The sequence below is a fragment of the Terrapene carolina genome, unplaced genomic scaffold (genome assembly GCF_002925995.2).
Source record: "Terrapene carolina triunguis isolate 2854851 unplaced genomic scaffold, T_m_triunguis-2.0 Scaffold231, whole genome shotgun sequence".
Taxonomy (NCBI): Eukaryota; Metazoa; Chordata; order Testudines; family Emydidae; genus Terrapene; species Terrapene triunguis.
In genome coordinates, this window is record NW_020664582.1 from 1,741,497 (window position 1) to 1,765,245 (window position 23,749).

Below are 23,749 nucleotides of genomic sequence, written 5' to 3' on the forward strand. Positions count from 1 at the left end.
CGTCAGCACCTCGCCACTCACGCAGGGCCAGATCAAACCCAGGGAGCATCTCACCATTACCTGCTTGCTCGGCTGACGGTGGAGAATGTCTGGGATCGCTTGCTGCTGGCACGTGATGCTAACCGAAGCACTGACAGAGGCAGAGAGAAGCCAGGGATTTATCCTGGGTTCAACAGGCCAGAGATCCAGCTAAGTCCCCATTTCAAACTATTCAGGATTCGCACACCATGCACGACACAACATAGGGGCCAGATGCTTGGCTGGTGTCACTCCAAGTTACTCTCCTGACCTCGGTGGAGTTGACATCAGCCGAGGATCTAGCTCTAAAAATATAAGAAATCCCAAAGCGATGGTCTGAGAGTGTATTCCAGGCACTCGAGAACAGAAAACCTCAGCCCATACTTCTGATCTGCGACACCGGTGTCAATCAGGAGCAGCATCATGGATGGCAGTGAAGTTACTTTGAATTTGCACCCTGTGGTGCGGCCTGTAATCACAGCGACTGTTCAGAATCCACCGACCCGACCGCAGCCAGCTGAGCTGTGACTCGCAGAGCAATGAGTCCGCGGGGGTTCAGCACATTTAAAAGGGCTTTTATTTATTCACACCAACAAATGTATACGAAAAGTGGAAAAACCGGAACGGGCACACTCCGTTAGTAACAAAGGAATGAAACAGAGAGGCCCGGGATTGCCTCAGTCGGAATTAAGCAAGCCCCTCCCTTTCCCTCCCCCGAAAAATAGTATTTCTCCAGTCTCCCAGCGGGGGAAATGACAAACCTCGAGGATCCCAGCAGGGTTCCAGACATCTTCGCCAGGATCCGAGAACGCAAACCGAGCTTCCTTGGGAAATACGCAAGAGCGAGTGGGGCTACAACGGGCGTCTTGGCTGCCAGGTGGAACCATCCAAGTGGGTCCAAGAAACGCACCGGTTCAGATCCACGTTGTTGTGCACCAATCCCCAGGAGTCAGGTCTGTGCTGGGCACACAGAGTCCCATGGACTTCCAGGGGGCTCTATGCAGCTGCAGGGGGCAAACCCGAATGGATCGGATTGCTGGAGCGGGGCCTAGATTTCTAATGCTGCAAATGGCTCATCCAGGGGCAGTTCCACAAACACCCTTTCGCTGAGCAGATCAGGAGCCTTGCCCGGGGATCTGTTCTGAGGGCCATGGCAGGGTGGTGGGTCATTCTGATGGGAACACGTGGCCACGGAGACCTGGTCTGAGACCTCCCGTAGATCCAATTGCAACAGGATGTGGGGCAAGATTTTCAGAGGCTCCTATGGGACTTACAAGGCCAAGACCCTTTTCAACAATGACTTAGGAACTTAGCGCCATTGGCTTTTCATGGGATTTCGGGCCAGATTTTAAGATGCAGAAGCATTTAGCGGGATTTTCTAAAGCACCTGCCCGGCTAATTGCCATTGAGATCTACATCTTTAAGTGCCTAAATACCCTAGGGCCCAGATCCTCAATGGTATTTAGGCTCCTAACTCCATTGAAACCAATGGGACTTAGGCACCTAAATACGTCTGAGGATCTGGTTCTACGTCACTTCTGAAAATGGGCCACAGGCACATATGAAAACGTGGCCCTTGATCACGATCACCGTGGGCTGGATGAGAGCTGGCCACAGCTAGTATCTGAGCTCCAGCGACCCTGCAGAATAGCCCGTTCCAGCTCCCGGAGCCAGTGACTCTCCACAGAGTCGAGCAATGCTAGATTGGCACCAGAGTTCTCTGCCTTCTGCTGCTTGGGTCTGTACGTCTCTGCTGTTTCTCCTAGAGAGACGCTGCGGGGCAGCGATGTTCCTTCGGGCTTTTCTTCCGGTCTGGGGTTTTTCTTGGGACAAAACCTTCCCCAGCCAGAGAGTTTGCAGAGATGCCCCTGAGCGGCCGGAGCTCTGCTTTGTGCACCGTGGGTAACGGGCCAGGCAGGAGGCTCTGGCACTTGTCCAAGTAGCATTCGCCAGTGCCCCTGGGGTGGGGTGGGGCCTGCTGGGCATGGCAGTGAGAATAGGGCTTCTATGCCCGTTACAGACGTGCTATATACAGCGATGTACAGGTCACGTGGGTCTTCGTCTCCCACAGACATCAGTGCCAGAGGCGCACCAGCCAGCCGGCCCGCCCCGTGCCCCGTGCCGCTGGCATCTGGAATTCCCCACGGTTTGGGCCGGCATCGGTCTGAAAGAGAAACAGCCGACGTCAGCTGACAGCCAGGGCTTTCCATCCGGCTGATCGGCCAAAGGACAACTCAGGGCAGATCCTGGGACCTGGTGCCTCTTAACCAAAGTGTTTTCCCCTGGCTCCTCACTCCGGTTACCTGAGCCAGCTTTAGCGACAGGCCGGGGGCACCACTGCCAGGGCCTGATTTAGAGCTGCTGGCCTTTGAACAGCTCCCGGGGGGGGCATTCCCGTTTGACGCCTGCGCCACTACCGGGAGAGCCGGACTCGTTCTGGTTGGGACGGGTGTCTGAGCTCAGGAGTTGCCCTCACCTCGCCTGAAGGCCCGGTCTGCCCTCACACAGACACCTTACTGCCCTGGGGCGTGGATGGGGCACGGTAGGGGAAACAGAGGCACGCGAGGGGATCTGCCCGCCCCCCCGGACTCACCCGGGCGTCTCTGGGCGGCCGTGGGCACAGAGCCGGTCATAGCAGCCCGCAGAGGGCGCCGGCGTCTTCCGAGTGGTCGCAGTTGTGCACGTTCCAGCGGATGTGGGAGCAGCGCAGCAGGGAGGGCTCGTCGCCTTTGCACTTGAGGTTGTCGAGGAAGATGTAGCCGGTGCCTGGGCCGTAGCGCGCCTCCCCCCAGGCGGCCCGGGCGCCCCCGCAGCCCAGCTGCCGGCACACCACCGCGACGTCCCGGAGGTCCCAGGCGTCGTCGCACACGGTCCCCCACTGGGACAGGTAGAACAGCTCCACGCGGCCCTCGCAGCGGTGGCTGCCGTTCACGAGGCGCAGGAATCCTGCGGGGGGCGGGACAGCGCAGGGTGAGGGGACCCGGGGCAGCCGGAGGCCCTGGCGTCTGAACAGCACCTGTCAACCGGCTGCCCTCCGCCTTCCTCCTGGGAAGCCCTCCGACCCCAGCAAGGCTGCTCCTTAACGGGGTTAATAGGAACGAATTGTTTCCTCGATTCCCCCTGGTAAGACGGGGAGTGAATCCACCCAGCCGAGCCACCGTTAGAGCAGTAGCAGCATTGGGCACTGCAAGCAGCTTCCAGCCTAGGACCTGCGAGCGCTTCGCCGTCCCCCACTGCGCCCCCGGGACGCAGGCAGCTGCTGCCCCAGTACAGACAGGTGCTCAGAGGAGCGAGCCGAGACAGGGGCCTGTGAATCCGGGCTCCCCCTCCTGTGGCTCACTTTGCCCTGGGAGCGAGGGGCCAGTGGTGGAAGCATCACTGGTGCCTCAGGATTAGCAGGTCAGTGGAGATGAGGGAGCACGGGGTCCAGAACAGGGGAGCAGGCCTCAGGACCCCAGAGCAGTACGATCCGGTGCATAGAGCATCTGACTGGAAGCAAGAAAGCCTGCGTTCAGTTCCTGGCTCAGCCTCGCTGCGTGACCCGTGCCACGTCACCCACCTTAACCTCCTCGGCTCATCTACCTCACTGGGACAGACAGCGGCTACAGCAGGGGTGGGCAAACTATGGGGCCGGGGGCTTGCTCCACACGACTCCCAGAAGCAGCAGCACGTCCCCCCTCCGGCTCCTGTGTGTAGGGACAGCCAGAGGGCTCCGCACACTGCCCGTGCCCCAAGTGCCGCCCCCGCAGTGCCCATTTTCCAGCAAACAGGGCCAATGGGAGCTGCGGGGGCTGTGCCTGCGGAGGGGGAAGCGCGCAGCTAGGGTGACCAGACAGCAAATGTGAAAAATCAGGACAGGGGGTGGGGGGTAATAGGAGCCTATATAAGAAAAAGGCCCAAAAATCGGGACTGTCCCTATAAAATCGGGACATCTGGTCACCCTACGCGCAGCAGAGCCGCCTGGCCGCGCCTCATGTAGGAGCCAGAGGGGGGACATGTCGCTGCTTCCAGGAGCTGCTTGAGGTAAGCGCCGCCCAGAGCCTGCACCCCTGACCCCCTCCCGCACCCCAACACCTGCCCCAGCCCGGAGCCCCCTCCCACCCTCTGAACCCCTCAGTCCCACCCTCCTGCACCCCAGAGCCTGCACCCCCATCCAGAGCCCTCACCCCCCCACCCGCACCCCAACCCCGTGCCCCAGCCCGGAGCCCCTTCCCACACCCTGAACTCCTCATTTCTGGCCCCACCTCAGAGCCTGCACCCCCAGCCAGAGCCCTCACCCCCTCCCGCACCCCAACCCCCAATTTCGTGAGCCATACAATTTCCATTCCCAGATCTGGCCCTTGGGCCAAAAAGTTTGCCCACCCCTGGGCTACGGTAAAGGTGCTTTGAGATCCACCGATGACAGACGCCGTGGGAGGGAGTCAACCATATGATGCCTGCTATCCCTGTGCTGTGGTATCACTTCTGATCGACATTTCAGCCAATGCCACGGGCGGTATCATAGAATCAAACTCACAGGACCGGAAGGGACCTCGAGAGGTCTTCTAGTCCAACCCCCTGCATTCAAGGCAGGACCAGGCATGATCTAAACCAGCCCTCAGCTGCCTTCGTCTCTGGCTTCTCTGCCAAACACTGGCCCCCGAGGGTTTCTCTGGGAGGAGCCCTATGGCTGCCTGAAGATGGTTTGGAGGGTGCTGCTGGCCCCATGGGGTACCTACCGTCCTTGGGACGAGTTGTGGCTGAGGTGGCAGTCGCAAAAGCATCTTCTCTGAAATGATCTCCGGACTCGTCCACACCTGCTCCAGCAAAGGATGGATGGAAAGAACAATGATCAGACATCTCTGGTCTCCAGCTCGGGGGCGGACGTCGTGGAGCGTGAGTGACTGGGCTGGAGCGAGGTAGACCCAGACAGATAGGCGGGGAGAGGAGACGCGCTGCAGATTGCGGAGGTGTGGTGCGTTTAGGAAACAGAGGAAGGGCAAACATCCCCTGGAAGCAGGCACTGGAATTCACAGGGGAGGCTGAAGGCCTGATCGGTCACGTTTAATGACAGCATCCCGTTCCCCAGTGGATGCCAGTCTGGAAATGGGGACCGGCTTGGGCCAAAACTAGCACCTCAGACCTGAACCCTCTGAAGTTCTGGGAGCTTGGATTCGAATCCCCCCATCTGAACCTGATCCTAAGGTTTCGGTTCTGGGGGAATCCAGAAGCAGGAGGGCGTGTCTGAAATTCCCCCGGAGTCTCATGGGATTCCACCAAGCTCGGCTGGAGTCTCACGGAAAGCCCAGCCCCTTCCAATTCCAGCCTGAACGAAACCCCGAGCCCCGGACTAAATACGATGTGCTCCAAACACCCCGTGTGGCCCATCTCCCGCTCGAGCGGCTGGAATCCAGGTTCCCAGTTCAGACGGCACCCTGGGAGGCTGCAGGGACTCAGATGGCACTCCCTGGGGCCCATTAATTCCGTCCCGAGGCATGCTGAGGCCGGCTGCTGGTGGCACGCCCTAGGGGTGGTCCCAGATCTGGCTAGCTTTGGAGGGAGCTTGGAACCCTGCGTACTGCTTGGGGCAGGGTAGGATGTGCTGTATGGAGCACCCACACGTATCTCACCTCTGCAGATGACGCCGGCGTCCTCATGGTGCCCACAGTTGTGCTGCCCCCAGCCCAGATGAAAGCAATTCGCCAGGTCAGCCTCCCGGCCGGCACAATCCACGTTGTCCAGAAGGATGGGCCCGGTGCCGTAACCAAAAGAGCCCAGGACGGTGGCCGCCACCGCCCCCCCGCAGCCCATCTGCCGGCAGACCACCTGGGCGTTGGTGAAACCCCAGTCGTCGTCACACACCGTGCCCCAGGTGCCTTGGTACAGAACCTCCACCCGGCCCTGGCAGCTGCTGTTCCCGTTCGCCAGCCGGATGCTGCCACCTGTTGGTCAGACCCAGAGAGCAAAGGTGACGTGGAAGGCGAGAGATTCTGGTTGAGGCAGGTGGTGGGGAGGGATACAGTCACGTGCCCGGTGCCGCCCGGTGCTCTGCAGCAGCTGCCCTCATCTTTGATAGGAGGTAGGGCCCAGGGAGACTACAGGTCCCAGCATGCCGTGCTCCCTTTTAGGCTCAAGCTAGAGCATGGCATTGCTGGGACTCGTAGTTTCTACCAGCTACGCCACTATATAAATGGCGCAACGTGCTCCATGTGGTTGAGCAGGGGCTGAGTCAATATCGCAGGGCTGCGACGGAGAACCGGGGGCCCTCGAGGCTTTCATTCGAGCCTTGGCAGGCGAGCCGTGTGGCTGCCTTGGCTTTGCGGGGAATCTCTGGGCCGTCCGGAGCCAACGCCCGCCTGCGGGGAGCGTGCGCACACTTACTTCTCTTGCCCATGGCCAGAAGGGCCGCTGTGATCACTTCAGTCTCCGGCGAGGGCTGATCTCCGGCGTCCGTCACTACAAGGACAAGCAGCGGCATTAGGAGGGTGGGAGTTCAGGGGAAAGGCTGGACTGATGGACTGATGAGAAGCAGGCCCATTTAGACCCTATGGGGGGCAGTTCTTTGTGCAAGGCATCACCCTATGCATTGAAGCGGGACCTTGGTGAATTTCACCCACAAGCGCCTCGTTCCCCGGCATCACGGTCACCCCGGGACGCCATAAGTGACTGTAGCAACAAAATCAGAGCCCAGTGCCCCCGGGGAGAGCTGTGCAGCGAGCATCCAACTAGCAGGCGTTTAGGGACCTGGAGACGTTGGCAGCCCCCGTGATCCTGCTGCTGGGCGCCAGGAAGGAACCCACCCAGTGCTGTGGATGGAGCGAAGCCCGGCATGACCTGTGCAGCACTCTGGACTGTGCTGAATTCTTGGCAGCCGTGTCTCTAGGCCACCCAGCGTCTCTACTGATGACTCCAAAGGAGAAGGCGAGGCGAAAACCCGGGACGGGGGAATCAGAGCCCTGCTTCCCCAGTACGGGTGGCTGGGCCAGGAAGGATAGCGAGCCGGTTCGGATCACAGCTGTGTCCTCCACAGGACAATGTTATGGGGTAGCTGCTATGATCAATGCACTAGCCTTGGAGCTGTAGGTCTCCGCACGCATCGTCCCTCCGGATGGGGAAACGGGCCACGTTGGCCTTACCTGTGGCAGTGGCAGTGAATGACTCTCCGTAGACCCGGGCAGCCAAGGTGGTGAATGGTGCCACCGTTGAAACCCGCAGCCCTGCGAAGACACACGTAGAGGCAGAGGCCACATGACCAGTGGCCGTAACTTTGTTTGCACTGAGTCATTTTGAGAGGATGGGCAGCCAGAAGGGAGCCCGTCCAGAGAACAGAGAGACACGTGTCAATCATTCTTCACTCCTCCAGCCGTGCGCTTAGCAGCTCCTACTTCAGACACTGGCTGGTGCCTTGGGAACATGTGTTCAGAGCTTAGTGCCCTGCTAAATGCACCTAGGTAACCCACGGGTTGGGATCAGTGTGTGTTATACGAAGGATTGGAAGGATTCGATTTTTATCGGTAAATGTCAGTAAACATCCATTTCCCCGTACATGCCCAAACTGCTGAAAAAATATTTCCGTCAATAGTAATTGAAGCGGACAGACTGGGAAAGTACAGGTTGGACCTCTCTAATCCGGCACTCCATGGGCCGGCAACATCTGTGGTCCGGCAGAGGCGCCGACTCCATGGGTTCTCCGGGGCTGGAGCACACACGGGGAAAAATTAGTGGGTTCGGAGCATCCACCAGCGCCAAGCTCCCCCCTCTGCCCCCTCCCCCCGTGCCTCTCAAACGCCGGCGGCCCCCTGCTTACCAACTACTCCTCCTCCCTCCCAGCGCTTCCGGAGCACCGCGAACAGCTGATTCACAGCATTCGAGCTCCAGGAGGGAGCGGGAGGACCTGGGGCTGGCGGTTGGGATCTTGGGCGAGGGGCTGGTGGCTGGGACCTGGGGCCAGCATTGGAGCCCCCAGGCGGGGGGCCACATTGGGTGCAAAGCCTGGGGGTGCTGCAGCACCCCCCGCACCCTTATTTCCCGTGCCTATGGAGACCCGCTGGCACTCTGCATTGACTTCTGTGGTTTGGCACTGGTCAGGTCCCGAGGGTGCCAGACTAGAGAGGTTCAACTTGTACAAAACATGCCAGTTGAGGACTTACTAGAGTTTGATTTAAGGCTATTTTCTTTGTATATTTTGACCTGTGATATTGACAATTTGTGTGCGAACGGTTACAAAGCTTTTAACCTTTGGAATCTCAACCTTTTCTGTCATTAAACAATTATCCGGCCCCCTCCTATTGACTGACCCCAGTAATTTCCCACAACTGTGAACATTCAAATTGATCAAAATGTAAAGAATGCTTAAAAGCCATCATTTTGGGCAAATTTCAATAAATAAAAATTTTACAATAAACATCCATATTATGAGTCAATAGTGTCAAAAAAAAAAGTTGAATTCTGCCAGGCCCCGTTATCCAGATCCCCGGAGGCTATGGGTGTGTTACAGCCGGCTAGTCTGGTGCGTTAGCTCAATCTAGAGAGACTCGTGTCTTCAGCTCTGGAGATCCCCCACTCAACCCGCCGAGTTCCCATCTCAGCCGCGTACCCAGTCGTCCTTCCCTACCAGTGAGAACGAGGTGGGCTGCGGAGAGCTGGGCCCGCGGCTGGAAAGGAAGCGGGTGAACCTGTCCTGCTGCCACCCTGGCGGAGCGTGGCCGGCATGTTGGGGTCCACCTTCCTCACCCCTTTCCCAGGGGAAGCCAGAGGCATTGAGCACAGCAAAGCGAGACGTGGGCTGGCTACCAAACCATGCTGCTTGGAGGCTCAGGGTAGCCACATGCTGCCGAGCACAGGGCCACCTGCCAGGTGCCCAGGAACTCCTTCTAGCTGGCACGGAATGGCACAAATTACAACCGACTCCCCCCGTTAGTACTGAGGTGCAGTGGATATGATGAGCCATCCCAGCACGCGGGCCTCCATGTAGCATCGGGCTGCCAACTTTCTAATCGCACAAAACCCAATACCCTTGCCCTGCCCCGCCCCTTCCCTGAGGCTCCGCCCCCACTCACTCCATTCCCCCCACCCCCTATCGCTCGCTCTGCCCCACCCTCACTCACTCGCTCATTTTCACCAGGCTGGGGCAGGGGGTTGGGGTGCGGGATCCAGGATGGGGCCAAGGGGTTGGGAGTGTGGGAGGGGGTTCCGGGCTGAGGCACGGAGTGAGGCCTCTGGGCTGGAGGTGCAGGCTCTCGGGTGGCCTCAGAAGTGAGGGGTTCAGGGTGCGGGAGGGGGCTCCAGGCTGGGGCAGGGGGTTGAGGTGTGTGTGGGGGGGGGTGAGGGCTCTGGCTGGGAGTGCGAGCTCTGGGGTAGGGCCAGGGATGAGGGGTTTGGGGTGTAGGAGGGGGCTGGGGCCAAGGGGATCGGTGTGTGAGAGGGGGCTCAGAGCTGGGGCAGGGGTTTGGGGTGCAGGCTTCGGGCAGCGCTTAGCTCAGGCAGCCAGGTGGCTCCATGCGCTGCCCCAGACTGCAGGTGCCACCCCCGCAGCTCCCATTGGCTGCGGTCCCTGGCCAATGGAAGCTGCGGATCCAGCGCTCGGGGTGGGGGCAGCACGCAGAGTCCCCGTGGCTGCCCTCTGCTTAGGAGCCGGAGGGACATATTGGCAGCTTCCCGGGAGCCGCGCAGCTAAGGAGCCTGCCTGCCCCACTGGCGCTGCGGCCAACCAGTCTTTTAGCGGCCTGGTCAGCGGTGCTGACCGGAGCCACCAGAGTCCCTTTTTGACTGGATGCTTCGGTTGAAAACTGGACACCTGGCAACTCTAATATTGTAGCACCTGACCGGGCTTGGCCGTGATGGTGGCTAGGCCCAGGTACAGCGCACCGCTCACACCACAGCGCTCCAGCCCATTCTGCCTAGACGTCTCACTCCACCCAGCAGGCCAGGACCAAGGCCCCCTCTCTCGCCTTGCCGCCGATCTCCCCTAGAGGTTCGGTTCTCCCAGCTGGGCCTCACCCACTCTGTGGACCCGCTGCCCCCATTCAGAACAGCGCCCACCCCCGTACAAGCCGTCCCACCGAGGCTCTCCGGGCCAGCGTTTCCATCTCCCCGGCTTGCAGGACAATGGCTAGTTAGGCAAGAAAGGAACAGCCTGAGAAAATTGCTCATTTTGCGCCCATCAGCCTCTTTGTTAGTTAATCACTGGGAAGGGAAAGTGACGGCACTTAGTGCTCCAGTCATTAGCTGCGATAATGGGGGAATTCAAGGGGATTATTAACATTATAAATGGTAATCAACAGAGATACAGAATTGAAAGAGGGGATGAGAAAGGGAGGCCGGGGATGGCTGAGTGCCCAGCAGCTGACAGCCAATCACTCCACTTCCTGACCAAGGCAGCTTGTTTTCCACCAGCGCCAGGAAATCGCAGGCAGCCAGAGTCATTTCCCTTGCAAGTTGCTGCTCAGACTAGTCCCAGCCTCTCTCCATTGTGTTTTATCCATCTCCTGGGTTTCAGCCTAGTAAGTAATGAGGAAGGATGGTCCAGTGGCTAGTCCCCTAGGCCTTGTGAGCCCTACTTTCAAGTCCCTGCTCCGCCACAGACTTCCTGTGTGACCTTGGGCAAGTCACTTAACCTCTCTGTGCCTTAGTTCCCCATCCGTGTAATGGGGATAACAGCCCTGCCCTGCCTCTCCAGGGTGCTGTGGGGTACATTAGAGATTATACGGCCATCAGATCCTGTGGCACTGGGAGCCATGTAAGTAACTTAGGGCACGTCTACACTACACAATTAAGTTGGCCAAACTTAGGTTGGCCCACAGTAATTACATCGCTTGCACGTCTACACTTTCCTCCTTGTGTCGGCCGTACGCGGCCTCACCGGGAGCGCTAGCACCAACTGAGCTGTCCGTATGGGGCATTGTGGGGCGGGTCTGAAAGCCAGCAACGGTCGACCTAAGCAAGGAGGCGTCCACACCAACACTGCGTCGACCATGTCTCTACGCCGCTCAGGGAAGTGGAGTTATTAAGTCGGGGTAGTGGGCGAATTACGGCAACGGGAGTGAAATGTTAGTGTAGACACTGACATAGATCTGCCTTGCGTGGACCTAACGCTGTAGTGTAGATCTGGGCTTAGATAAATGGGGGACACTTAGGGGAGGCCCACAAGGAGCTCTTTCAGGCATGCGCGTCCCATCAGTGCATTTAGAGCACGCTCAGTGTGTAGAGCCAACTGCATTTCATTCCCTTTGAGGACGGTCAAAACCAGGCCGGGCCTGGGTGATTTGGGTTCCCTGGGGTGGTCCGGGGTTCAAACCCACCCCCAGAGCTTTGTGGCTTGAGCCTTCGCTCTGGCCAACTGTCAAGAGATTTGCCCCCTTTTCCCTGCATCACATTCAGCTCTCTGTTTTCTGCAAGGCTGAGCAGGTTTGCAGCCACTCAGCTTTCCTCCTGGTCGGACCCGCTGCACCCTTCCTTGGTCACCAGAACCACCCACGGGAGCCCTAAGCAGCCTCACCCACCGACTGTCACTGCCTTCAGTGGCAGAGCTCTGGTTGATTTCAGGACTGAGCCGTTAGACTCAGCGCAGGGGCGTTATCAGCACCCTGGCTCCGGGTCATGTTATGGCAACATCTCAGTTCCTTTCCGGTGGCTGCTACACACCAGTACTCCTGGGGGAATTCTGCGCCAAAAATTAAAAATTCTACCCCCAAAAATTAAAAATTCTGTGCACAATATTTTACAGTTCTGCCAAACTCTGCATATTTTATTTGTCAAAATAATGCAGTATAATCACTCTGGTTTCAATTATTTCAGTAATTTATTTAAACTACAATACAATGGATGGAGAATGGAGTGGGGAGCATTGGAGGAAATCCCCAAACCACCTTGCGTAATAGTAATGTAGCTAAGTTTGACCGTTTATTTCTAGTTATTAGTCAATATATGCAGCCATATGCTCAGGATTACATCATAGGCAACTGAAGAGCAAGTAAGGGCTGGGGAATCAAAAGCACAATTTATATTGGCTACTGACCATCTCCAGAAAGGTCAGTAGCAAACAGTTCATGGAGCACATTTTGATAGGAATTTTTTTCAGTCCAAAAACTTAGACCAGTTCTAATCACTAAAGCACCATAAGCATTTATAAGGCCAGACTGTCCTTACACCACTCTGGCAATATGAAGGAGCCTTAAAACTTTTACACCTGTTTTATACTCCTGGAGGAATTCACAAAGACAATGGGAACAATTCACTAAGCAGGCAGGCGGCTGCATTCTGCTCTGCCCCATGCCTCCCTCCTCAGAAACACCCTGAAGCCTTGCCCCTCCACACCAAGCGTCCTGCAATAGCAAGCAAGAGGGACAGAGTGTCTCTCACTCGCACGACTGCCAAGCCCCCTTCTCCCCTCGGTGGTGATTTATGTCTCTACCAGCTGCGCCAGGCGCCCGAACCAACCTGCCTGCGCTGCTGGGGTGGGGCGCGTGACCGCTCTTGCGGCTTCCCTTCGCTTCCTGTCAGGAGTAATTTTTCTGGGGGGAAGCAAAGAAATCTGCAGGGGACATAAATTCTGCGCACGTGCAGTGTCGCAGAATTCCCCCAGGAGTAACACCAGACTCCAACTTCTCTGGCGTTATGATCCCGATTCCCTACCCCCCATTAGTCGCTTGTAGTTCTGTTCCATTCAGCCTAATAGTCCTTCCGCTGCCAGAACTACTCTCCCCGGGCTAGCACTTCACCCTTCCCATTCATCTCCATTTGCCACCTCTCTGCCCAGCTCCCAAGGCTATTCGACTTCCTGCAGTCCCGGGCTTGCCACAAAACTGCTCCTCCCCCTGGGTTGGCATCATTGGATTTAGATCTCACGTCTCTGTGTTTAGTGCTGATATTGGCACCTACGGACAGCCCCTTCCCCCAGGAGCCTCCAGTCTACAAGGGAGAAAGTGGCGCGAAGGAAACATTGGGTCTGAAGACATCAGCACGGATTCACTGCTGGTTTCTGGGGCTTGGAAACGTTTCTCTTAACAAGATTGGACAGACCAAGCGAGGCTGTGGGTCCAAGCGGAAAGAGAGCTGCAGAGAGACGACGAGTAATAACAGAGGGCACCCATGGCACAATGCAGAGCGTGTGCTGCATCCGTAGCGTTCACAACAGAGCTGTGCGTGGTGCGACTCGGAGCGCGCTGTCTGTGCTCTGACAGCGCACATGCTCCAGCAGAGGTATTGGGCAGGCTACTCCAGCAACCGCGCATCCTGGGGGCAGGGCTGAAGTCAGCTAGAGCTCCCTCAGGGCTGGTCTCGATGCCGGCCAAGGAGGCAGCCATCGCATCGGTCAAGGCTTATCCAGGGTTTGTACTGTCATGGCTCAGACGCTTGGTCTGAGCTGCCTCTGGCTGGGGGAGGGCGGTAATCCTCCAATCAGTATGGCCCCCTCCGCGCCCAATCCACACAGGCCGTGGCTTGCGCCTCAGTCCCATCCCCGGCAGGTCAGCCAAGATGGCGGCCATTCCCAGGAGGCTTTGCTCCCTTACCTGTGCAGATGACCCCCGCGTCCTCGTGGTGCCCGCAGTTGTGGATCCCCCAGCCCAGGCTGTAGCAGGCCGAGAGGCGGGGCTCGCTGCCCTCGCAGTTCACGTTGTCCAGCAGGATGCGCCCCGTGCCGTAGCCGAAGTAGGCGTTGCTCTTGTGTGCCACTGCGCGGCCGCAGCCCGCCTGCCTGCACACCACGCTGGCGTCGCTCATGCCCCAGTCGTCGTCGCACACCGTGCCCCAGGTCCCTTGGTAGAATATCTCCACCCTGCCCCGGCAGGGGTCGGCGCCGCTCACCAGCCGAACGCTGCCATCGCCTGCACAAGGGCAGATGGGGTTAGTGTCAGGGCTCTCCCCGGGGCGGGCAGAGCACCGAGCGGGATCCCACGGGAGCGACAGGAGCAGGCTGTGCCGAAGGAGGCTTAGAGGGGATGGGGAGCAGCAAGTGAGACACGACTTTGCACATGGCAGCAAAAGCAGCCCATGGAGTTGGGACGTCCCGTCCCCAAACTGGGAGACCCGCTCTGGACAGCCCCTGCTCTACGCAGCAGCCCCACGGCAATGCAGGGACCTCAATAACCCACTGGGGTCATCCTTGGCCTTGGTCTCACCTGCCTCTTCTGCTCTCAGTGGGGGAGCTGGCCCACACCTAGGGGTAAGGGATGGGGAGCGTCTACATGCCCTGCTTGGGCGCCCTGGCCTGGCTTCCGGTGGAAAGACGCCAGACGAGGGCTTCGAAGGGTGAGTAGGAGGCAGCGAGGGAATGTGAGGAGCGAGAAGCCGATCTCCGACATGCTTACTCTTCCCGTTCGGCAGGGTGGCTGGGGCGGTTCTGCTCCCTGGTCCTTTGCTTGCCCGGGTGGGGGAGAGCTCTGCAAAGAGAGCCAGAGGCAGGCTGGGCGTCAGGGTGGCTTTACTCATTTTCCTTTCCCACCCGCCCCGTAATAAATACACCCGCTGGATACGCCGCCCCAGAGCCCCAGGGAGAGCAGCGATGTTCACACACGCCAAGGCGCCGGCTAGAAAAACGGCAAATATCAGGAGATGCGTGATCACCCTGCGAGAGCCAGCAACGCTGAGCAAAGAACCCGAGTTCTAATCCTGCCTCTGACCCGGCCCGCTCTTGGGGGAGTCACCTCACCGCTCTCCGGGGGAAACTGAGGACAATGACACTCAATCCTGCTGCTGGGGATTGGTCCCTGTTTGCAAAGTGATGCGGACGGGCTAAGGGCTGTTCAGACCCGTGTGTAATGCTGAGTGCTAGAGGGAAGGGTCATTTTTTCCTTGCAGGCCAGGCTAGCTGGAGGGCTGGTCACTCGTTATTAGCGGAGCAGCCCCCACGTCTGTGTCTTTGAGCTCAGTCTGGGCGGGAGGGAGGAGCCCCGGACAGGGCAGCGTCACCCCCCTCGCTGCGTTCACCGGCCAGCAGGGTAACATTTTGCTCTGGGTCAAAAGCCGGCCCTGCCCCCTGGGAGCCCCCTCCCAGCGCACTGGGAATTCTTTCACTCTGCCTCCCTCTCATCAGCATCCCGGCTATGAACAGCGATGGACAAACCTCCAATAGCCTGAGCAGAGCACTTCAGCCTGGACACTCAGCAACCGGATCAACCCACCAAGCCTCCAGAGATCTCCTCCCCAACAGCCGGCCTGAGCTCGCCTCCTGACCAGCTCCTCCCACCCCCCTTCACAGCTGCATCCTGAGACGCATCACCCCTTCCCCTCCAGGTCAGCCCCTTTCCTCCAATCAAGGCTGGACGCCTTCCTCAATCAACCAGTCCCTGCCTCCTAGGGGATCACAAGTCCACGGTCTCTCTGCTAGGCCTGGGCCGGCGTCTGTCTGCAAATCTGGCCCAGCTCCGGGCATCTGCCCCCATCACCCTGACTAGGTCTGAGAGGGGAGCCCCTGGTCTCTGAGTGATTGGGAATAAAAAAAAGAAAAAACAGGCCCAGCAGAGAAAAAGGAGACCTTACTGGGTCTGCGATCCTTCCAATCAGAGCTGGCTTGGGCACGTCTACACGCGCTGTCCCGACTGCAGTGTGGACAGCGCTAGCTAGCTCACGCCACTACCACTAGCAGGGAAGCTGCTCCTGCACCGACGGACAAGGCTGCCGGAGACCCAGGGTGCGAACTCGAAGGGGTAGCTGACGCTGCTGCGGCTTCGCTGCTATCATTCTTGGAGCTAGCTAGATCCGGGTACGTCTACATGCTCCGCAGTTGCCTCCGATTGCAGGACAGACCTACCCTAAGGGAGGTCACAGAGCGGGGAATGTGGAGCCATGGGCCAGGACGGAGTGAGAGCAAAGGGCAGGGCAGACAGGGAAAGATGTGGAGGGAGGGTCAGTTTAATCAACCCAAGCCAGGCCCTGGTGCTGATCAGTTCTGGCCCCTAGGTCAGGTGGCGGGTAGCAGCTGGCCCATCCTCTGATCCCCAACAGCCCAGCCCTGCGGCACCATCTCCTCCGAGAGCCCGCCCTGGAGCCCTGGCGAGGAAGCCAGGGTGACCTCCGACCGGAAGTCCTAGGAGTCAGTCACAAGAGGGACGTGAGACAAGGGGGCTGCTGGGCCCTGCCTGGGGGGTCTGAAGAGGCATCAGTCATGTAACCCCCTCGCTGCCGCTGCCCCTGCCCCCGCCATAGGATGGAACCAAACCTTTTTACCGTTACACGTGACGGCCACATCCTCATAGTGGTAACAGTTGTGGATGCCCCAGCCACGGCTCCCGCACTCACTCAGGGCCACCTCCCTCCCTTGGCAGTCCACGTTGTCCAAGAAGATGGGCCCCCGCCCGTGACCGAAGGTCAGGGTGGCCGGCGTGGCGAGGGCATGGCCGCAGCCCAGCTGGTGGCACACCACGTTGGCGTCCACTAGGTCCCAGTCGTCGTCGCACACCGTCCCCCAGGAGCCATTGTAGAAGATCTCCACACGCCCCTGGCACCGGCTGCGCCCATTGACCAGCCGCACCTCTGCAAGGAGGAAGGTCACAGTGAGGCGAGTAACCAGGCAACAGGCTAGCCCTAATTAGGTAATGAATGCACCATGACTCCCACCAGGGGTCATCAGCAGAGTTTGAACCTATGACCTTCTGCACCAAATCCCAGATTGCTACCACTTAAACAAAGGGAGTAGCTCCATTAGTTGATACCAGTAGTAGGCTGTTGTCTTGCTGGCATTTGCTTTGATTCTGCTGAGTGGGTTTCTATTTGTTTGTGGGAAGCAAAGGGTCAGGACTACATCTCTGCACTGGACACATTCACTCGGCCATCTTGAAAGCTCTTGTTGGGTTAGGGAATCGTCCAATGAGAGAAGAGAAATGGTATCATGTGACTTGGGTGACCTGTCACCTGGTACAGGTAGCAAATTGCTAATACTCACAGCAAACCAATCCATGGATAATTCCTGGGCTGAAATCAGCCACACATAAATGATCTGTCAAATAATTAGAAATAGAACACGCGTCTGTATAAATGACACACCATTTGCCTTGCCGAATCAGTCGGTCATTCACTAGAACCGCGGACGCCCAGCTCTATGGCACTGCCCATCAGAGATGGCCCGGAACAAGCCCAGGAAGCTGCAAAAATTCCCCCATGGCTTCCAGTAATATTTCCGGTCAGGAAACGCTTATTTTGCCTCCGCAAAAAATTTCGTCAAATTTTTCATTTTAAACCCATTTGTTTTTTTCAAAGCAAAACTCAAAATCTCATCCCCATTTCCACTCTCCCCAATATATTCATTTTTGACAAAACCCCATTTTTTGGGTACAAAACTCTTCGTCCAGAAGCAGTTCTAAGAAGATCTCACCTGGGAACGACAAGGGAGCAGAATCAGAGGCGTTGCCTGAAATGGAGAAGGAAAAGGATCAAGCATCGTTGGTATGCCAGGAGAACACAGGCAAGAAAGGGTTACTGAATAAGGGATATCAGAACTGACTCATACCATCTTACCAAGCAGGATGGGTGCTAAGGGGGATGACACTACATTAAGCATCAGATATAACACACGGACAGAATTTGCCCCTCAGGATCTTCGTTACCGCTGCTGAGGTCTGTGGTTTGTCACAGATTAAAGGGGAAACATTTTTGGAGTTCTTGTTAGCTTACTGGCTATAGTTCACTCATCACACTCCAGTCCATGTGACTTCTCAGAGGCTTCTACCTAAGGGTAGTTTTGTTTTGTTGTCCCATGCAGCTATCTTTGCACTAGCAAGTTTGAGTGCATTAGCAGAACCGTCTTTGCTATGGTGGCATCTGGACCCTGGAGCTCGGTGGAACGAGGAAGCAGTTGGGAAACCGGGAAAGCAACTAGCAGTTGGTGAAATTGTTAGGGCAACGGTGTTATCCCAGCCACTGGAGCTTGCTAGATTATTCAGAGCAGGATGAAATTCACCCCTGTGCAAAGACCCAGCACAAAACCTGCGCATCACTCAAGTCCTAAAAATACAGGGTCAGAAGGACTGATGCAAAGGCATTGAGCCAGGCCCCTGCGTGTAGGGGTGAATTTCTCCACCCCAGCGAGGCCGGTCACAGACTGCTGCAATACAGAACTCCGTGATCTGTGCTTTGACGGCTCCTGCCTGCGACAATTCAAAGGAGTTAGTCTCCAAACATCTGAGCACTTCGAGTTTCCGCTTACCTGTCTCTTCCCTTTTCCACACAGATCTGAGGTCTGGGGGGTGGGGAGGGGAGAGCAGGAGAGACACAGCAGTTGGTTTAAAAAGAAAAACTCCCACAAAAAGACAGATCATGGTTATCTTCGCTATTTTAGCTATGGGGAAACTGAGGCACAGAGCGAGGGCTGTGAGTTGCCCAGTGTCATGCTGCGAGTCAGAGTCACAGAGATTGACTCCCAGCACCCGTTCTGTTCCCTCATGTTGGTGTAGGGAGATCCTCAGATGAAAGGTGCTAGAGAAGTGCCAAGGACTATCATTAGCAGGTTAAATGAAACAAAGCTGTTCTTCAGGCTAACACTTGAGTTACCAGCTTTCAGACAGAAAGACCCTTTTATATCTGGGTATAATGTTGTCGCTCTTTCCCCCCCCACCATGGTTGCACTATTAACAGCCTGTTTTAGAAAAATGAAGGGAGACAGCAATGTGGCCTAGTGGACCAAGGCCTGAGACACAGGAGACCTGTGTTCTATTCCCGCTTCTGGCCTGCTAGGTGACCTTGGCCAAATCACTGTGCCTCAGTTTCCCATTTCTACAATGGAGATAATGATCCTGAACTCCTTGGTAAAGAGCTTTAAGATCTACTGAGGTAAAGAGCTAAGAATTATTATTTACTCGGTACTATTTTTTAAAAATACAATGAAGCCAACAGGCTTTACAAGCTCTCCGTCTATCTATATGCACGGATCACTTCACCCTCTGCTGAGAGGCAGCTACCTGGGGGGTGGAAGGTGGCAGCCGGCAACCTCTAAACCACAACAGAACAGGAGAGAAGTTATCCCCTGGAAACCACTGAGGAGTTGGGAGGAATCCCTGGAATTTGGCCACGGCACTTGGGTTAACGTGCCGACTCGGGTGGAAAGTGCCAGCGGCTCCTTGGTGAGCGCAGTTGGTCGGCACCAGCTTCTCATCTCATCTGAAAGACAGACCCTCTATCACCACCACAGGGGTATTAGTCCAGCCCTGACGCGGAGGGGGACATGAAGTCAATGAGAAAGGATTTTGGTGGGGCCAAGTGTTCATCCAATAGGAGGGGCACTTCCTACCGATTCACCAGCATCGCTTCCCCACAGCATCTTGGCTTATCTCCTCTCTTGGTACTTCCCGAACCGGAGTATACCTAGCTCAGAGCAGCTGCCACTAGGTAACACTCCTGGTATGCCACAATCCGTCCCTCTGCCTGGCCAGTCAGGTCACACATATTGCAAACTCAGAGCCTGGGGCTACAGACTCCGATTTGCACTACGGTGCTACAAATTGCCCCACTCAGGCTGGAGCTGGGGTTCTGGGACCCCCCACCCCCGGGGTATCACATCCCGAGCTCTAGCCCGAATGGGAACAACTACACAGCTGTGTCTAGCACAGTGCGAGCCCAAGGCTGTAGACCCGGCTCCGAGACTGGCTGCTGCGGGTATATTTTTGCTGCAGAGTTTCAGCAGCTCCATGCAGGGGCCTAGCTAGTGCCTGGTGAAATTTGTCAGCTGTCTTTATTTCCGGAAAAGAAGAAAAAAAATGCAGATTCAGTGACTCAAACGTTTGGCAAAGTTGTCTTAGTTTGGCTGAGTTTCTCAGCTCAGGAAAAACAAAACTAAAAAAAGGCAAAATGAGCCAACATTTTTGAAAAAATACGTTGGGATTCAGAAGCACTTTTTCTTGCACGCTTTCCTTCAATAAAAAAAAAATGTAAAAAACCCCAAAAAGCTCAGCATTAAAACAATTAAATTTAATTTGACCCCAAACTATTGACACCCACCCACCCCCACTTTTCAGTTTGCTGAAAATTTCAAAAAGTTTATTGTCAAGCCCCTCGGAGATCATTTTTCTCCAGACGTGCCGGCGAATCACAAAATCAGTGATTCACCCAGCTCTTGCCCTAACACCTGCTAGCGGGCTGGGTTGCAGAGGAGCCCCGCCCTCTGCTAGCACAGAGGAGCTTTTGCTGGCTCGCCTTTACTAACAGAACAGGAGCAGCCGAAGGTTGGCTCCCGCCGGTTTGATCAAAGCTGGGAAGAACAGCTGTGCGCCCAGCGAGCGAGGAGGGGAGCATGTACTCTACTTCCTCCTGGCTCCGCCTCGGAGCAACCTACTGGGAAAGTGCCAATCAAGACTCGTCCTAATATCCCCATCTGAATGGGTGAGGCGTCGGAGCTAACCTAGCCGCCCAGCTGCGGTGACAGACGGTGGCAACGATCCCTTACGCAGTAGGTGCAGTTCTACACACAGCTCTAGAAGGGGGGTTGAGAAAGCGGAGAGTAACAATAGAGCAGATGCCCCAGGGGCGCTGAGGTTCTGGGTCACGGCTGGGCCAGCGTGGGCTTTACCACACACAGGCTTCCTGCCTGATAGGTAGGTAACGCTGCTCCTTGAAGGCCGCTCCTTCTGCCCTCTGGCCCTGGGGCATGCTGAACTTTCCTCCACCCCAAGGGGGCCTGATTCCCCATGGCCCTCCTACACCCGGTGCCATTGCTCACGCCAGCGTGAACGGTCACCATGCTGTGCTGGCGTCAACGACAACACAAGGTGCAGGACAAAGGGAATTGGGCCCATGATCAGCACCAGGCAATAGCATCATGCAGCAACCCCAGGGGACGCTGGTCCCCTTAAGAAGGAAGGCTCAAGGGCAGGAGTAATGGACCGGCCGCAGGTTACCAACGCATGGCCAGATTCTGCCGCGTCCAGGCGTTTACACCAGCAAAGTGGTGTCAAATGCTCCCCCGATCTAGCTGCGCGTTACACCCATGTTGCACTGGTGTGAATGACTGCACAAGGACTCGGGTTCTGCTGTCAAGGAACCAAACAGAATATCTGGCAGAGAGCCCAGAGACCTGGGAGGGGGCTGGTCACATTGGAGATCTGCTCCCCTGTCTGCCGAAGCTCCTCAGCAGAGACAGTCTGGCTGGGTCCCGGGAGAGGAGAAGATGCACGTTAAAAAAAAACCATTTGCATTAGGTGTAGCTGGAGACAGAGGGGAGAAGCGAGTGGGGAAACCATAGGCAAGAATCCCATGCCAGTAACTGATCCTCTCTGGGAAACTGGAACCAAAGTGCTGCCTGAGAAATACCCCTTCTCAGCTTGTGTTTATCCCCATATGCAGTGTCGTTGGATCCCACGGACCAGAGAGGAGCAGGTGCTGCAGAAGGGAGGGGCAGCTCATTGGTTTTCCTAATTAAACAAAAGTCTTTTCATAGAACCTTGCAACACCAGCGGGCAAACAAAGCATGGGAAGTGCTTTTGCTTGGAACGCCTGCCCCTTCTTCCAACTCAACATGCAGGCCTAGATCCTCAGCTGGTGCCAGTCGGGGCTGTTCTCTCGAAGGCGAGGAAGCAGTGACAAACACGAGCTCAGAAGCGGGCTCACCGCGTGCCACCCCGTGTTTGGCTTGTGCAGCGTCTCCAGTTCCTGCAAGTCTATTTTGAGTCGTGCAGTACCTGGCACTTCCCTTAAAGCCCCAACTCCTGGAGTCTTGTGAGTGAGAGAGAGTCTCAGCTTGCTTTTTTTTTTTAAAAGTAAGTTGCAGAGAAAAGCTTGAAAACATGTGACCCACCAATGGCTCAAAAGTCAGAGCGAAAGTAAAAAGAAACCAACGTTTAAAAAAAAAAAAAAAAAAAACCCCCCCTTGGTTTAAAGCCAAACGAGGGCACGGGACGGCCCCCCTGGGGCCGTGTTGCGTGTGCCACTTGAAATGGCGATCCGGGGGAAGGCTTTGATGGGGGGGAAAATCTGGGCAACTTTTCCCCGGAGGATTTCCACTTCAACATCTGCCCTGGCCGCAAGCTGTGGACTGCCGGGGCAAAGAGTCGCAGTAGCTCAGGGCAGCACCCGTGTGGCTCCTACACGACGGGAGAGCGCTCTGCTGTCGGCGTAGTTAACCCACCTCCCCGGAGGCGGCAGCGATGCCAGTGGGAGAAGCTGGCCCATCGACACAGCGCTGTCCATACGGTCGGTATAACGATGTCGCTCAGGGAGGTGGATTTTTCACAGCGACGCAGGTCTGTAGTGTAGGCCTGGCCTAAGTGTCTGAGCCCCAGGTCTAAGCCATCTTCGGCTGGGCTGCTCTAGCATAGGGTGACCCAACAGCAAGTGTCACAAATCGGGACGGAGGTGGGGGCAATAGGCCCCGTTATAAGACAAAGCCCCAAATATCGGGATTGTCTGTTTAAAATGGGGACATCTGGTCGCCCTAATCTAGCCAGGGATAGCTGCCCACACAGAGAGGTAGGAAACCTCCCTCAGACCTGAGCCAGCTGGACTTTGTCAAGGGCTCCCCAGAGGATCCCGCTCCAGGATGCCAGGGGTTTTGGTTTGAGCACTGGCCTGCTAAACCCAGGGTTGTGAGTTCAATCCTTGAGGGGGCCATTTAAGGATTTGGGACAAAAATCTGTCTGGGGATGGGTCCTGCTTTGAGCAGGGGGTTGGACTAGATGACCTCCTGAGGTCCCTTCCAACCCTGATATTCTATGATTAACCAGTTTCTCCTCGGCCACGTCTCCGTGCGCTTAGCCAGACAGAGACCCGATTCTCCGGGGCCTCACGCACGTGCCCAGAACGGGTGCGAAAGCCACCACTCAGAGTGGCGGCACAATGCCTCCACAAGAGGCCAGGCAGTGGGGCAGGCCAGAGGACAGGAACTCTCTACGACCCATTGGAAACCTCACCCCCAGGGAGCACAGAGAATCGGCGACGTCCCCGGGATATACAGTGCAACGGTGACACCCAGTGGCTCGGATAGTCAATGGCTGCGATGCCAGGCTTGGTCTTCCTTCCGCTTTGCACCTTGGGGAGCCTTTTACACCCCCGAAAAGCAGGCTGGGCCCAATTCTGAACCACGGCGTGGCCTCTCTGGCCGCGGGAAGGGGCTGGAATGCACGAGGCTCCTCCCAGGTGGGAACTCCCCCGGCCTAGGGCGTTCCCCAGGTGCCAGGAGGTGGCCCACACCGTCCCCTCCCAGACACCTGCACAGAGGAGAGGAGAGAGAGCGTGGCTGGAGCGGTCTCTGCTCTGGCTGTGGGAAGCGGGTGGAAGGCTGGCGTCTCCCCATTGGGCCGCATCTGCTCTCAGTGGCTCCACAGCTGGGGGGTTCCCCACCCCATGGAGTTACTCAAACCCCAGCCTGCTACTTGGGATGGACACTGGGGCCCCAGAACCAGCTCTGAGCAGGTATGCCAGGGCAGAAAGCTTCCCGCTGGCCTCCCTGCTACCCTGCCGTCCCCAGCACCAGCTCCTGAGTGCCTTTGAGTAGCAAACCAAAGAGAGGGACCCAAACTGGGACACGGGATCCGATCGCCCACGACCTCGGGGGCCGTTTGGCTCCAGACCCCGACTCCAGTGTCACGGCTCGGCCCTCTCTCTTTAAAGCGTTTGGCCTAGAACCCCCAACCTAAGCGCGCCCTGAACTCGGGGGACAGCTCTGATCCAGCAGAGTTCTTGGGCCCCTCAGCGCTTGCCAGAGACCACTGCACACGGCCTCTCCCTTGCAAGTGCCTTAAAGGCGAGTGGCGCTGCGTGCGTCTCACACAAGGTCTGAGCACTGAACTGTTTCACACAGGCGCAATCCATTTACGGTCACAGTGTCTAT

At 56.9% G+C, this 23,749-nt stretch overlaps 1 protein-coding gene across 1 annotated transcript in view; it reads right to left on the bottom strand.

The window, feature by feature from the left end:
• Positions 1-2,647: 2,647 nt before the first annotated feature.
• SSC4D (scavenger receptor cysteine rich family member with 4 domains) overlaps positions 2,648-23,749 on the bottom strand; it is a 31,314-nt gene continuing 10,212 nt past the window's right edge. Inside the window, exons 3-10 of the mRNA XM_029912522.1 lie at positions 22,049-22,229; positions 17,309-17,344; positions 16,165-16,470; positions 13,509-13,823; positions 7,134-7,214; positions 6,379-6,453; positions 5,611-5,939; positions 2,648-3,034 (exon numbers count right to left, since the gene is read on the bottom strand). Of these exons, the coding sequence (XP_029768382.1) occupies positions 2,648-3,034; positions 5,611-5,939; positions 6,379-6,453; positions 7,134-7,214; positions 13,509-13,823; positions 16,165-16,470; positions 17,309-17,344; positions 22,049-22,229 (1,710 nt within the window). The remainder of the gene's footprint in view (positions 3,035-5,610; positions 5,940-6,378; positions 6,454-7,133; positions 7,215-13,508; positions 13,824-16,164; positions 16,471-17,308; positions 17,345-22,048; positions 22,230-23,749) is intronic.